The 14,804-nt window shown below is 55.4% G+C and overlaps 1 gene segment (V, D, J or C); it reads right to left on the reverse strand.

Annotated features, from left to right (window-relative positions):
• Positions 1-12,388: 12,388 nt before the first annotated feature.
• Positions 12,389-14,804, reverse strand: part of LOC115850772 (immunoglobulin heavy constant gamma 4-like) — a 31,287-nt gene continuing 28,871 nt past the window's right edge. The window contains 2 exon segments of the C gene segment in view: positions 12,389-12,472; positions 13,328-13,461. Of these exon segments, the coding sequence occupies positions 12,389-12,472; positions 13,328-13,461 (218 nt within the window).

The raw sequence follows: 14,804 nt of genomic DNA on the forward strand, positions 1-14,804 counted from the left end.
GTGGTGCCTGGCCCTGCGGCCTGTACGGTGTGAGTGTGTGGGGCTGGGGGCTTGGCCCGGCACCCCTGCGCTTCCTGCCCAGCTGTGGGCGTTCAAGGCTGAGGCCTCGTGCCCAGCCGGCCCCTCCCCCAGCTCTACCCCAGCACCCCAGGAGCCACTGGGCTGCCGGCGCAGGGGCAGGGAGGGTAGGGGGGTGTGTCCCTCGGTGCTGGAGGAGACTCGCTCCTGCGCCTGCTCAGCTGCAGGAAGTTAGATGGGACCTGGCCAGACAGCCTGTGATAGGTGGGCCTTCAGCCAAGGCAGTGTGAGGTCCCTCTGAGGCTGGGCCTCCGTGTAAGGGCCTGTGGGGTAGCCGGGGGCCAATGCTGGCTCCGGCCAGTGGATTGCTTGGAGGGAAGGCCAAGCTGCAGATGGTTTCTTTGACATGTCCTGACCAGGACACCAAATGGACGGCAGTGCTAGCCTCCAGGTCCCTCAGACTCAACCAGGGGCCCACTGCCCTCGGCACCCATGGTGGGGCCAGGCCCCAGAGTTCTCCTGGGCAGTGAGACCAGCTGACCCCCTTGTTGCCCTTGGTTGTGGCCCCAACATGGGCCCAAAGATGCTTCAATCCCCCTCCCTGGCTTCCTTCCCCCAGGTCAGGCCTGGCTCCACTGCTGCCCGCTCCCTCTTGGGGCTGGCCCACCACCACCCAGGCCTCCAGACGTCCTCCACCCCAGGGAGGCCCCGCTTCTCCAGCTCCGTGCCTGCCTTTCCAGCAAGGATGCTGTCATTACACTCTCTGAAGTGTGCAGTGCGTTGTCTCCTAATTTAAATGCTCCCATTACTAATGAGCTGGAGTATCTCTTCAGAGACTTGGGAGACATTTGGACGTCTGTCTCTGATCTCATCCTGCTTTCTGAAGATTTTCTTGGTGATTTCCTGGGAATTTGCAAGGCAGTCATCTCTAGGGGCTTGCCCCTTGCTAGTTTTAACCTTGGGATAAACTTCTCCTGGTCAATGCCCTGGTTGCTAATGCTGCTTGTTGAGTCCTCCTTTAACAGAAATTCTTCATTTCCATGTGGCAGGTTCATCAGCTCTTTACCCTGCAGCTTGCACGTTTGGAGGCTGCCATGTGAGCTTCCTGCGGCTGCAGTCACAAAGGCCCACAAACTTAGTGGCTTAAAACCACAGAAATGGACTCTCACATTCTGGAAGGCAAGAAATCCAAAAACAAGGTGTTGGCAGTGCCAAGCTGCCCTGAAGGCTCCAGGGCAGGGTCCTTCCTGCCTCTTCCAGCCCCTGCTGGCTATTGACATCACTCCAATCCTTCCTCCATCTTCACATGGCCATCTGCCCTGTGTGTCATCTTCTCCTGTTATAAGTCACTGGACTTACAATGCTTCTGAAATCTAGTGTGATCTAATCCCAAGGTCCTTAACCTAATTACATTTTCAGAGACCCTATATCCAGACAAGGTCACATTCTGAAGTTCTGGGTGGACATACATCCCACCAGGCTGTTGCTGTTCCTGTGCTCTGCCAGCCTTGCTGGTCCATTACCTTTCAGCTATATTTAAAGTTAGCCTTTCAGATGTAAGTGTTTGATCCCAGCAGGCTCCATCACCACTCACCGTGCACATGGTGTGGAGTAGAAACCCAGGTTGAAGTTCTCCACAGAAGAAGCCAGTTTCCCACCCATCTCAGAAGCTTTCCTGCTGCCTGAAGGCGCCACACTCATTGCAGTCCAAGTTCCTAGGAACGACCAGGCTGTTTCTGAGTGCTCTCCTATTCCTTGGGTCTGGTAGTCTGTGCATGAGTACTGTCATTTTCAGTGATGGTTTTGTGTATGTGTTAACATTCAGGGGGACAGTCCCCCTGAAACCCCTCATCCTGTGCTTTTATTTTTCAAAATGGGCTAAGCTGTAAATGGATCTCACAAACAAACAAAGAAACGAACAAAACCAACCCAGCTGGAATTTTGGTTGGGAGTACACTGTATTTCTTAGTCTGGGAGATAGATGACACTTTAATCTAACATGTCATTCCTTCCTTGACCAGTGTATCTCTCCAGCCATTCAGATTTCTTTTATGTCCTTGAATAGAGTTCAATTTTTTTCTCAGAGGTCTTGGGCGTTCTTTCCCAGGTTATTCCTCCCATTGCTGTGACTTGTGCCCGGCTTTCTGTTACATTTTCTAGTAGGTTTTTGCTGACATAGAGGAACACAGCTGCTTTCGGTAAGTTGGTCTTGCATGGAAATTGCCCCAATTTTCTTGTTAGTTCTAACAGTTTGTCTGCTGATTGTGTTGGCTTTTCCTTGGAAATGATCACATCATCTACAAATAATACCTCCTTCACATCTTTCCTTTCAATCTTAACAGCCCTGTTTCTTTTTCTTGTCACGTAGCATTGGCCAGGACCCCCAATAATCTATTAAATAAACACTTTCCAAACTGTTTTGACCACAATCCTTGTAAAAAAGGTGTCTTATATTATAATCTAATTCACATACACACATTATTTATATGTAACATATATTATGTATATTTATTTATGTAACTGAAACAAAATTTTCATGAAAATATTTACCCTTGTTATGTACAATGCATAGACTTTTTTTCTTTGTTTATTAAAAAGAGCTGGCTGTAACTGTCTGATTTGATTTCACAATCCACAAATAGGTAAGCACATATCTGTAAAGCACTGCAAAATAGTGTGACAGAAGTGACAGGCGTCCTTGCTGTGTCCCTAATCTTATGGGAACACCTCTTAAAGTTTGGCTATCAAGTGTGTTCACTGTAGCTTTATTCCTTCTTTCCTACATTCTTTTGGGTTAATAAGTACTTCTTAGTACTTATTAGTTAATACTTAGTACTTAGTAAGTACTTTAAGTACTTATTCCATTCTAACTTCTCTGGCAACTTCCCTGGTGGCTCAGTGGTTAAGAATCGGCCTGTCAATGCAGGGGACGTGGGTTCAATCCCTGGTCCGGGACGATCCCTCATGCCACAGAGCAACTAAGCCCATGTGCCACAGCTACTGAGACTGCACTCTAGGGTCCATGCACCACAACTACTGAAGTCTGATCACCTAGAGCCTGTGCTCCGCAACAAGAGAAGCCACCGCAATGAGACACCCGTGCACCACAATGAAGAGTAAACCCTGCTTGAGAAATCCCACACGTAGCAATGAAGAGAAGGCCCATGCGTAGCAACGAAGACCCAACGCAGCCAAATATAAGTAAATAAATAAATGTATAAAAAAAATAAAGGAAACGAAAGAGGCATGACAACTGAAACAACGTGTGATCTAGGATTTCCTTTTTCTTTTCTTTCGTTTTTTTTTTTTTTTTTTGCGGTACGCGGGCCCCTCACTGTTGTGGCTTCTCCCGTCGCGGAGCACAGGCTCCGGACGCGCAGGCTCAGTGGCCGTGGCTCACGGGCCCAGCTGCTCCATGGCATGTGGGATCTTCCCGGACCAGGGCACAAACCTGTGTCCCCTGCATCAGCAGGCGGACTCTCAACCACTGGGAAGCCCTAGGATTTCCTTTTTAAAAAAAATTTCTCTGTCAACTTTTTATAAATTTATTTATTTTTATTTATTTATTTTTGGCTGTGCTGGGTCTTCGTTTCTGTGGGAGGGCTTTCTCTAGTTGTGGCGAGCGGGGGCCACTCTTCATCGCGGTGCGTGGGCCTCTCACTGTCGTGGCCTGTCTTGGTGTGGAGCACAGTCTCCAGACGCGCAGGCTCAGTAGTTGTGGCTCACGGGCCCAATTGCCCCGTGGCATGTGGGATCTTCCCAGACCAGGTCTTGAACCCGTGTCCCCTTCATTGGCAGGCAGATTCTCAACCACTGCGCCACCAGGGAAGCCCCTCTGTCGACTTTTTAGATAAGCCTCTTTGCATATGGATTCAGTGAATATAATGTGCATCCTGAAGTCATCACAATGAACTTAGATTCAATATTTGACTACCTCACATAAGTCATTAGAGCCTTGAGAAAGTAGAGTTTCATTTATGAACTCATCTTTTGTGCTACTGTCATATATGTTGCATCTGTACCTATTATAAACCCCACAACACACTGTTAATAATTTTTACTTTAAACAATCGATTATCTTTTTAAGAAACTAAGAGAAAAAAGATTAGTTTTTGCACTTGCATATTTGCCATCTCTGATGCTCGCCTTTCTATCCTGTAAATCAGAGTTTCCATTTGGTGTCATTTCCTTTCAGCACAAAGATTCTCTGTTAGCTTTTCCTTTACTGCAGGTTTCTTGGAAATGCACTCCCTCGGTTTTTGTGTATCTAAAAATGTCTATTACATATTCATTTTGGAGCGACATTTTCTCTGGATGTAGAATTCTGGGTTGAAACTCCCCCCTTCTATTGCTTCCTGGTCACCATTTTTCCCGATGAGAAGCCAGATGTAGTTTGTTCCCTGTATGTCCGTGTTCTTTCTCTGGCTGCTATCAAGACACCTCCTTCACCTTTGGTCTTCATCAGTTTGCACAATGTGTCTCAGCATGGCACATCATGTTGTATTTATGGTTAGGAACTGGCTGAGCTTCTTAAATCTGTAAATTGATATTTTCATCACATTGGGAAATTTTGCTTTTTATCTCTTCAAAGACTTTTCCTGCCCTATTCTATCTCTTGTCCCTTTCTGGGACTCCAAAATTTTACGTATTTTCAAACGTTTCATAGTGTCTCATAGGACATTGAGTCTCTTTTCTTTTTTTTCAATATTTTTCTTTCTGTTCTTTGGATTGGATTAAAAGAACATTTTATTGATATATAAAATATATAGATATTATATATAATCTATATATTATATATAAATATATTTTACACACATAATACATTAGAATATCTATAATAAATATAGACTGTCTCTATATTGAAATGTAGTTTTCCGACCTTTCTTATGCCTTCTCCAATCTGCTGTTAAGCTCATCAAGTGACTTAAAAAACTCAGAATTGTACTTTCTAGTTCTAGAATTTTTATTTGGTTCTTGTAGATAGTTTAAAATTTTCTGTAGAGGTTATCTAGTCACTCATTATGAGCATATTTTCCTTTAAGATCTCTGAACATATTTATAATAGCTGCTTTAAAGTCCTTGTCATAATTGGGTCTGTGTCTGGGTCATCCTTGGATCATTCTCCATTGACTATTTTGTATTTTGACCATGGGTCACATTTTCTTATTTCTTTGCACATTTAGTAATTTTTGAATGTGCGCTGGGTGTGGTGGATGAAGTATGATCCAGACTATGGATTTTGTACTCTTCCTCAGAGAAGTATTGATTTTTTTGTCAGGAGGCAGTCTGCTTGACTGCATTCCAAAATCTGTCTGCCATGGTATTATTTCTGTGGTTGGCAGTAGCTAACGTCTCCTCAGTTCTTTCAGCCTCCTGCTTGTGGTTTTTCCCCGGCCCTCTGGAGTTTCCCCTACACATGCACAGGTAAGGGGACAGTCAAGGATTTGAGCAGAGTGTACATACAGAATTTGGGGGTTCCCCTTCTGTGGCTCCCTCCTTTTATGGACATCTCCCCTTAATTTCCAGCTGCCCTTGCAATGTAGCCCTGCATCCCATGATCTGACCCCTCGAGCCAGTGTGACTGCTATTCTTGTTCATATTCTAGCTGCACCTGGTGCCTGGTAGGGGTACATCCTCAGAGAAATCTTTCAAGGGGATCATTTTCTCCAGTGTCTGCTTGCTTTCGGTCATTCCCCAGTGCCTTCAACTCCTCTTTTAAAACAGCTCCCCCCCACCCCCCAGGGCTTATAATTGCTATTTGCAAGGGATTAGTCTGGCCCAAGCTGCCTCACCTGTGGTGGAGTCAGAACTACTTTCTCTGATGTGGTTTTTCATTTTCATTTCCCTCGTAACCAGTCTGGTTCCTTTCAAATGTTTGAGGGCTCTTTGGACATCTTTTGTGAAACATCTGTTCAATTCTCTTTACCACTTCTCTACCGAATTGTTTGATTTTTCTGATTGATTTGCAGGAGTTTGCTATATATTCTGGATCTGTTTCTGTGAGTTGTATATGTTAATAGGAGAAATTGTGAAAGACTTGGAAATGGACCAAAGGGTTACTTCTTATGTCTTCGGTGGAGAGCAAGGCATTGTCTTACACACCCTTCAGGGTTATCTGATTCTACGGGTTCTATGATTTGCATTATCTTTGAGCTACTTCACAACTCTGTAAGCCATGGATAATTGATGGCAATGCAAATTCTCTTTTTTTGGAACGACGATTGATTCTTCTCCGCCTCCCATGTATAAACTCACTTCAGTATCCTTGATTCAACTATATACATGTAGTACTTTGAATTCTACTTTGAAATGGGTGTAAACCATTAATTGAGTTAAATAAAATTGTGAGATGTGTTCTTTATGTATCTGTGTGAGCGTCATCATCAGACCATGTTTTGAAACCTATCATGTCACTGACATCTGCTCCCACCTGGTCCCACGTATCCTGGGTCCAGAAGTTCTGTGGCCAGGAGGGCAGGAGACCAGGTGTTGACAAGCAGGCCCGAGGCAGCCACGCCACTCCTCCAGGGATCCGCTTCAGGGTGCTCCCCCCGGGGAGTTCACCCTGGCCCCGAGACTGGGCTGTTGCTTCTGTTGTAGGGCCTCGTGCTCCAGCTTTCCATTCATAGCACTTATCATGATGGTCCGTACATCATCGTTTGTGGGATGACTTACTGGAGACCTGCTTTTGCCCTGCTCCCTACTGTCCTTGAGGCCAGAGGCCACATCTGTGTTATTCATCACGGGGTGCTCAGTGTCCAGGGATGATGACAGAGTTGCCATCGGGTGAGTAGTTGTCTGGTAGATCAATGGATGCCCCTTCACAGGACTTCCAGGGCTTCTGTCTCTCCAAACATCTCCAGGCTGGAGGGATGTCGTCAGACAGCCTGTCCCCGAGGGCAGGAATCAGATGAGGAGGGTGTTGTCGAGTCTCTCTAAGAGGTAGTGTGGGCAGTGGAAAGAACATCAGAAGACATAGATGAAGCCCTGGCATCCTCCCCAGAGGCAGGGTGTCCTCTCAGACAGGGGCTTCAATGGTAAGATTGTGACAGTGACCCCCGCCTCTTGGGGCATTGTGAGTACGAAAGGAGAGGAGGTCTCTGCGAGGGTCAGAGTCATAGACCCACTCAGCTGGGCCGTGTGTTCGGACATTAGTCCGGGCGTTGCTGTGAAGGTATTTTGTAGATGTGGTTAACATCGACAGCCAGTGGGCTCCAAGTAAATGAGATGACCCTGCATGATGCGGGCGGGCCTCATCCAACCAGGGAAGGACTTAACAAAACTGAGACTTCCTGGAGAGGAAGGAATTCTGCCTCAAGACAGCAGCACCTACTCCCGCCTGAGCTTCCAGCGCGCTGGGCTGCCCCACAGATTCCAGAAGTGCCAGGCAGCCCCGCACAAACATGAGAGCCAGTTCCTTGAAAGAAATCTTGTTGTCTCTATATGTCGATATATGTATGTCCTCTATATCCATGTCTATCTTTAGCTGAATTTTAGCTCTATCTATAGATGTACATATGTACATATATAGCTATATCATATGTCTGTATGTATTATCTATCATCTATCTATCTATCTATCTATCTATCCATCATCTATCTATCATCTATCTATCTATATCTATCTGTCATCTATGTTCTATTGGTTCTGTTTCTCTTGAGAACCCTGACTAATAGTCTCTGAAAACCCTGTAAAAGTCAGGACACCGTGTGCACATCACATGTGGTTATTACATTTGTGCTTGTTGTTGAGTTTACTTCACTCAGTGGCATTTGAGGGTGGCTGTATCAGCCAGATTTCACTCGGGTGCACTATGACCACAGCCCCCAGGTGAACAGGCTGCGACGTCAGGGTCTATTTCTCTCTCGCTGCCGCGTTGGCTGCAGTTTGTATGGGCTTCTCTGTTCCAGGATCCAGGACAAAGGAGCAGGTGCCTTCTGGAACTTGCCAACGTCAGGGCAGAGGGACGGAGCAGTGGTGGTCTGCACAGTGGACAGAAGCACAGAGGGTGGGCCGTGAGTGGTGGGGACAGTCATCGACGTACCCCCAGGATGAAGACACACTTGGGGAGCCCAGAGCCAGCTGCCTGACAGCTGGTACGCCACCTCGTCCTGTGCACTGTGCCCTCCTGGGTCTGTCTGTATCACTCACGCTGCCGGCCCCTTGCCTGGTCTCGCTCTCCCCACACCTGGCTGTGGGCAAGCTCTACAGCCCCCACTGGCCTCTCCCCGGGCCTGGCCCTCTGCAGCCTGCATTTGAAAAGACCCTAGGGGTGGCAGTGGGGGGTTGTCACCCAGCCCCAAGTCAGGCTGATGCTGTGACCAACTCCTCCACCTATGGCCCCCAGCCCCGGCCCCAGCCCCTGCCCACATCCGTGCCGGGTGGGGCCGGGGCCGGGCAGGCCCTGGCTGTGACTTTGCAATGGTGATCCCAGCCTGGAGAGCAGCCTGACGGATCCACAGGGATGACAGCGAGACGGGTGCCCAGGCTGGTCCCTCCCTCGTGCTGCGACTCAGCCACGTCTGGGGGTGCCCGTAAGAGCCTCTTTGGGGAGGCCAGGCTGCTCTCCCCATGCCCTCCCCCACCGGCTGACTGTCCCTGTGACTCTGGGCGGGCCTGGTGACGTGGCAGCAGCAGTGCCAGGAGCCCGTGGACTGGGACAGAGCCCAGCAGAGTTCCACACGACCCCCAGCCCTGGCCTGGCCCGTCCCCAGGCCCGTCCCCAGGCCCGCCCCATGCAAGCTGAGAACACGTGCGGGCTTCAGCAGCACGCGCGTGCCAGGGGTCTCACGTGCCTACGCCCCACGGTGGCGGGTACTTCCCGCATCTCACCAGCCCTGCCGCTGCTCTGCCAGCCCACCTGGGTCCTGGGGTGGGGGGCACCTGGCCAGGGGTTTCCTGTCTCAGTTCGTCCGGCTGCTCCAACGAGGCACCACACACGTATGGAGGGCAGACACTTGTCCTCACTGCTCTGGGGGCTTGAAGTCCAAGGCCACGGAGCCGGCAGATTCGGTGTCTGGTGAGGGCCGCTTCCTGGTTCACAGATGGCGTCTCCCTGCTGTGTCCTACCATAGAGAAGGACTGAAGCTCTATAGGGTCCCTACAGGGACACTAATCCCACTCACAAGGGATCACCCTGATGACCTCATCAACTCCCCAAAGCCCACTCCTAATGGCATCATATTAGAGGCTTAGGGCTTCAGTGTATGAATTTTGGGGGAGATATTCAGTCCATTGCATTGCATTCTCTTCCCCTCCTCCACTCATACCAACCATTCTGTCTTGGACCCCACAGACACCACACCATGGACATCACACCACAGATGTCACAACGGGATTCAGAGTTCAGACTGACAATGTCTCCCTTGGTGAGGGAGGCGTCTGGGACCGGGTGGTGGCCCAGGGGTGCAGGCGTGTATGTGTGTGTGTAAGACACAGATGGAGGTGTGTGGTGGTGAGGTGAGGCACTGACAGGTGTGTGCGGAGCTCATGGTCTGGGGGGCGCTAGGGGTCAGGACGCAGTGGGAGGCTGATCTCAGGCGCACACAGGGGCAGCCCGAGGGGCTCAAGGGCAGGCGTCGGCCACTGTCTTCGGGGTGCTAGGGGGGCGTGGAGAGGTGAGGGATGCCGTGTGGTGTGGCACTGCTGGGGGGGGAGGGTGGGAGCCCTGGGGCCCAGTGTGGGGCAGTTCTCCAGGGGCCCAGAGGCAGCCGTGCCAGGGACGGGGTTCAGCTAGGAGGCCGTGGGGCCGGCCCTCGTGTGACCACCCTGGCGTTCGTGCGGGGCGGGCCGGCTAGCGGATGCTCGTTGGTCTGGGGGATGGAAGTGAGGGGCAGGGCCCAGGGCTGGGCAGGCGGTGCTGCCCTCAGGCAACTTCAGCTTCTCGGTCACATGTTTCGCGGGAGGGAAACGCAGGGTGTGGGCTGACCCCCAGGTCCGTCACCGGGAGCCCCCATGGAGCCCAGCAGGCAGAGGGGGTCCTGTGCCGGCGTGCCCAGCGTGCTGGCAGGGTCCCCGAGGGCCAGGTGTTCTCCCGGACACTGCTGTGCACCCCTCGGCCATCCTGTTTGCCGCCCCTCCCGGCCTCCCCGTTTGGTGCAGGGACCGCTGAGCGATGCAGTCCCTTCCCTGCATACCATTCTCTCTGTCTCTGCCTCTGTCTGTCTCTGTCCCCCCACAGGAAGCTGCACCGGCACATCGGACGGCCTTGGGGTGCAGCGTCCCTGCTGAGCAGACTCCGGCTGCCGGTCTGGGGGGCTGTCCTGCTAGTCCCCTCGCCCTGAAAGGCTGCAACAAACACAAGCGTGGCTTCCGGCAGCCCAAGGCCGCGTCCCCGGGATGAGCCAGCCCCCCTGAAACGCCGGCCTGAGGGAGCCCAGCACGGCCAGCACCCGACCCAGACCCCGGCCCACTTTTTTGGAGGTTTTACTGAGAAGGGCTGACAGCTGTGGATCCCGACTCTGCCCTCTGGGAGGGGTGTGTCTCCTCTGAGGTGGAATCACCAGGAGGGATGGGCCCCTGGTCTCCGTGAGGGCGGAGTCCTGACCCATCCCTCATCCTTGCCGGCCGGCGAGCACAGCGGCCTCATCGCCTCTGCACGGCCACCCTTCCTGGTCCCTCACCAGAGCCCCTGGAGCCCCACTCCTGCTTCTCCTGTGACACACTGGTCACCTCTGTGCAGCCAGCTGAGCTCAGTGCCACCCGACCCCCTCCCCTCCTGTGGTCCTTCTCACTGCCGTCTGTCCTGAGCGGTGAGCCGGGTCTGGCTCTGCTCCCCTTTGGCAGCCCCTCCCCACCGCTGCCCCTCCTGGCCTGGGGTCCTGGCGTCCCCCCGGTCCTCCTTTCTCGCACCCAGCTCGGCTGTTTTGGGCTGAATTGTGTCCCCAAATTCCAGCTTTGAAGCCCGGACTCCCAGGACCTCAGAATGTAACTGTATTTGGAGATGGGGTCTGTAAAGATGTGGTGATGTAAACTGGGGTCTCTAGGGTGGGTCCTAATCCAGTCTGCCCGGCGTCCTTAAAAGAGGAGGACATTAGGACAGAGACACGCACAGAGGGACGACCACGTGAGGACACGGAGAAGACGGCGTCTACGTGGCACGGAGCCAGGCCTCGGGAGAAGCCAGCCCTGCACCTCCAGGATCTGGGATTCCAGCCTCCAGGGTGTCAGACAGTGACGTCTGTGGTCAAAGGCCCCCTGTGGTGTCTGTTACAGCCGCCTGTGCAGACACACCCAACACGTGCGGCTTCCCCATGGCTCCCCCAGGCCCCTGGCTCGCCCCTGCACCCACAGGCCAGGTGGGAACCCCAGGCTTGGGTGGTGGCATGGGGGAGACTGGCTGTGGATTTCCCGAGGGTAGGCGGCGTGTCAACCCAGGGAGACTTCTCAGCGAGCTAGGCGACTGTAAAGAACGCTTTATTGTCATAACAAAATGAAGACACAGCGAAGAGCATCGACGGGCCCCACGTTCAGAAGGAGAAAAGCCTCCCGAGCTGCGACCACGTGGCCCTTCTCTCCAGTCCGGGAGCAGCTCCACCACACGCGCATGCTGACTGCGCTTTTCCGCAGAGACCGGAGAGCTGGTACCGGGCCCTGAGGCGGGGCCCGGGGTCCGAGGCTGGCCCTACGCGGGTCGCGTCTCTCACCCCCACCCCGGTGCAGGCGGAGCTCCTGCTGTACGTGCCTCAGGCCTTTGGCTGCAGGATGGGCTGGCCGCGCCTTCTGCCCTCTTTTCCGGGAGCCCCTCCAGCTCAGCCCGCGGGGCACCAGGTCAACAGCGTGCTCCCCGGGAGGCCGGTCTGGCTGGACCTCACCGCCTCCCGCGCTGGGGCTCCTGCAGCGGCCTCGGGCCCAGGCCTTGCTCTGAGCAGCGTCCTCGGTGGAGGTGACCTGAGGGACCGTTAGCGGCACCTGCAGAAGCTCTCCTGCTGGGAGAGGCGGGCGGCTCCCCTCCAGCATCTGGCACAGGCCCTCCTCCCGGGGACCCTGCGTCTGGAGCTCGGCCGGGACAAGATGCAGGGGCCAGGCCCTGTGCAGAGGCCCAGACGCCGGCCTCCTCCTCCTGTTCGAGGGGGACCCCCACGCCGACCCGGGCGTTCCCGGTGGTCCCTGGGGTCCCGGAGGTGTCCTGCGGGGACATCAGCTCAGGCTGGGCATCACCTGCGGTCCCCTCGGGTCTGTGAGTGGGGTGGGGGGCAGGTTGTGGTGGCCACGAAGCCAGAGGCCGGGGGTGCAGGTGAGGGTGCTCGTGAGCTCAGAGGCTGGCGAGGTCAGCGGGCGGAGGAGAGGCCTGGCGCAGGCTGAGCGGCACAGGGGGATAGACGTGGTCCTATAGGTCAGGGGCAGCCCAGGACGCAGCCCGTAGTGAGCGCTAGGCACCCTGTCCGATCATGTTCCTGTAGTCGGGGACAATCGTCTGCTTCAGCTCCACCACCGACGAGAAGATCCACTTCACCTGAGGGGCAGCGGGAGTGAGCGCAGGCTGGAAACCACCCAGGCCGCCCCCTAGGGCCTGTCCCCATTCCCCGGGCCGACGGACAGCGAGGAGTTCCGGGGGGACAGGAGGCCATGATGGGGACAGTGTGGGAGAGTGAGGGACAGTGAGGGACAGTAGGGGACAGTGATGGACAGTGAAGGACAGTGAGGGGACAGTGAGGGACAGTGAGGGAGAGTGAGGGCCCGTGAGGGAGAGTGAGGGAGAGTGAGGGCCTGTTAGGGACAGTGAGGGACAGTGAGGGGACAGTGAAGAACAGTGAGGGACAGTGAGGGACAGTCAGGGGCAGTGAAGGACAGTGAGGGACTGTGAGGAGACAGTGAGGGACAGCGAGGGACTGTGAGGGGACAGTGAGGGACCGTTAGGGACCGTGAGGGACAGTGAAGGACAGTGAGGGGACAGTGAGGGATAGTGAGGGACAGTGAGGGGCCGTGAGGGACAGTGAGGGACAGTGAGGGGCAGTGAGGGGACAGTGAGGGACAGTGAGGGACTGTGAGGGGACAGTGAGGGACCGTGAGGGACAGTGAGGGGCAGTGAGGGGACAGTGAGGGACAGTGAGGGACTGTGAGGGGACAGTGAGGGACCATGAGGGACCGTGAGGGACAGTGAAGGACAGTGAGGGACAGTGAGGGATAGTGAGGGACAGTGAGGGACAGTGAGGGGCCATGAGGGACAGTGAGGGACAGTGAGGGACAGTCAGGGAAGGTGAAGGGTCTGTGAGGGGACAGTGAGGGGACTTGAGGGACAGTGAGGGGCCGGGGGCCAGGAGGAGACACAGTGGGGACAGCGAGGGTGCCGCGGGGCCGGCCCGCCCACCTTGAAGAGCGTCACGGTGGCGCTGTAGCACACGCTGAGCAGGAAGAGGGTGATGAAGATGGAGATGGTCGTCCACAGCCCGTCCAGCTCCCCGTCTTGGGCATCAGCACAGGTCTCCTCCTCTAGCAGCAGCTCTGCACAGGGAGGGTGGGGTCAGTGCTGTGCCTGCCCCCGGGGGCAGGGCTGGGCTCATGGGGCCTCGCAGTGCGGCTCCCAGTGTGGCGCGGTGGTGGCGGGATGCCCCGGTGGGCCGGGCCAGAGGCACCTGAGGACAGCCGCTGAGCACCGGCCCCAGCCCCCCATTCCTCCAGCCTGGGCCCCCGTCTCGGCCTGGCCAGTGGGTCCTGCTCCCTCCCCTGTGCTGTGCGCTGAGCTGGGGCGCTTGCGGGGAGGGTGCCCGGACCCCCCGCAGGACAGTGGCTCAGGCCCCGGCCGCCTCTCCCACTGGGGGCCAGACCCGGAGGGCGGGAGTGTCAGCAGAGCGTGTGGGCTGTGGGCCCTGGCCCAGGGAAGGGGCAGCACAGTGCTGGTCTCTGTCCCGTGGGCGTTGGAGGGTGGGGACCAGCCTGGGGTCTACGGTGAGGGCTCATGAGACCCAGCTCTGTGGTCGGGTGTGCGTCTGTGCGGCTGCCCTGTGGGAGGGCCCGTGTGCAAGGCCCGCGTGTGTGCACGCATGTGGGTGTTGTGATGGGTGCACTGCACACGTGTGTACGCGGGCAGGTGAGTGCATGTGGATGAAGGCGGTGGTGCGCCGGCTGGTGTGGCTCAGTGGGGGGCTTGTTTTCAATGGCTCTGGGCTCAGTGTCCACGGGTGCGTATGGAGGGTCCCTCCCTGGGCACTCAGGGCTGCTTGCCTCTGCCCCTTGTGGGCACAGGGATGCGTGTCCCCACGAGTGCACAGGCCTGGCCCTGGCAGGGACAAGCAGGGCAGAGCCACCTGGCCTGAGGGGCGGGGGTCCTGATCTCCCATGCCTGACAGTGCAGCAGGGCCGTCCCCCCACCCCGGGCTGTGTGTGGCCCCCGTGAGGGCAGAGAGCCAGCACGCGGACACTGGAGCCGGGGACAGGAATGTGGGGACGAGGACGGCCAGTGTCCCACAGCTTGGGCTGGAACAGGGGCGGGAAGAAGTGGGCACTCATTCTCCTGAGGGTCTCTGGTGGGCTTCTCCCATTCCGGGCACACACTCCAGCCCCAGCAGCTGCGGGGTGGAGGGCGGCCGGAGCAGCTGTCCCCTCCGGGAGGGGCCCTCCCCGGCCTCGGGCAGCCCCCAAGCGGCCTGCGCAGGCCCGCACACTTGGGTCCGGCCCTGAGGGGGTCAGCTCTCCCGCACTGGTGGTGACAAACTGTGACCCAGAGCCGGGCCCCCCCTGCCCCATGCAGGCCCGCGTGCCCCAGGGCTCTGCTCGGAAAGAACCATGACAGCATTGCGGGTCCCAGGGCGGCGCTGGGCGCTTTATTTCATGGCGCCCGGGAGGCA

The sequence above is a fragment of the Globicephala melas genome, chromosome 2 (assembly GCF_963455315.2).
Source record: "Globicephala melas chromosome 2, mGloMel1.2, whole genome shotgun sequence".
NCBI classification, from domain to species: domain Eukaryota; kingdom Metazoa; phylum Chordata; class Mammalia; order Artiodactyla; family Delphinidae; genus Globicephala; species Globicephala melas.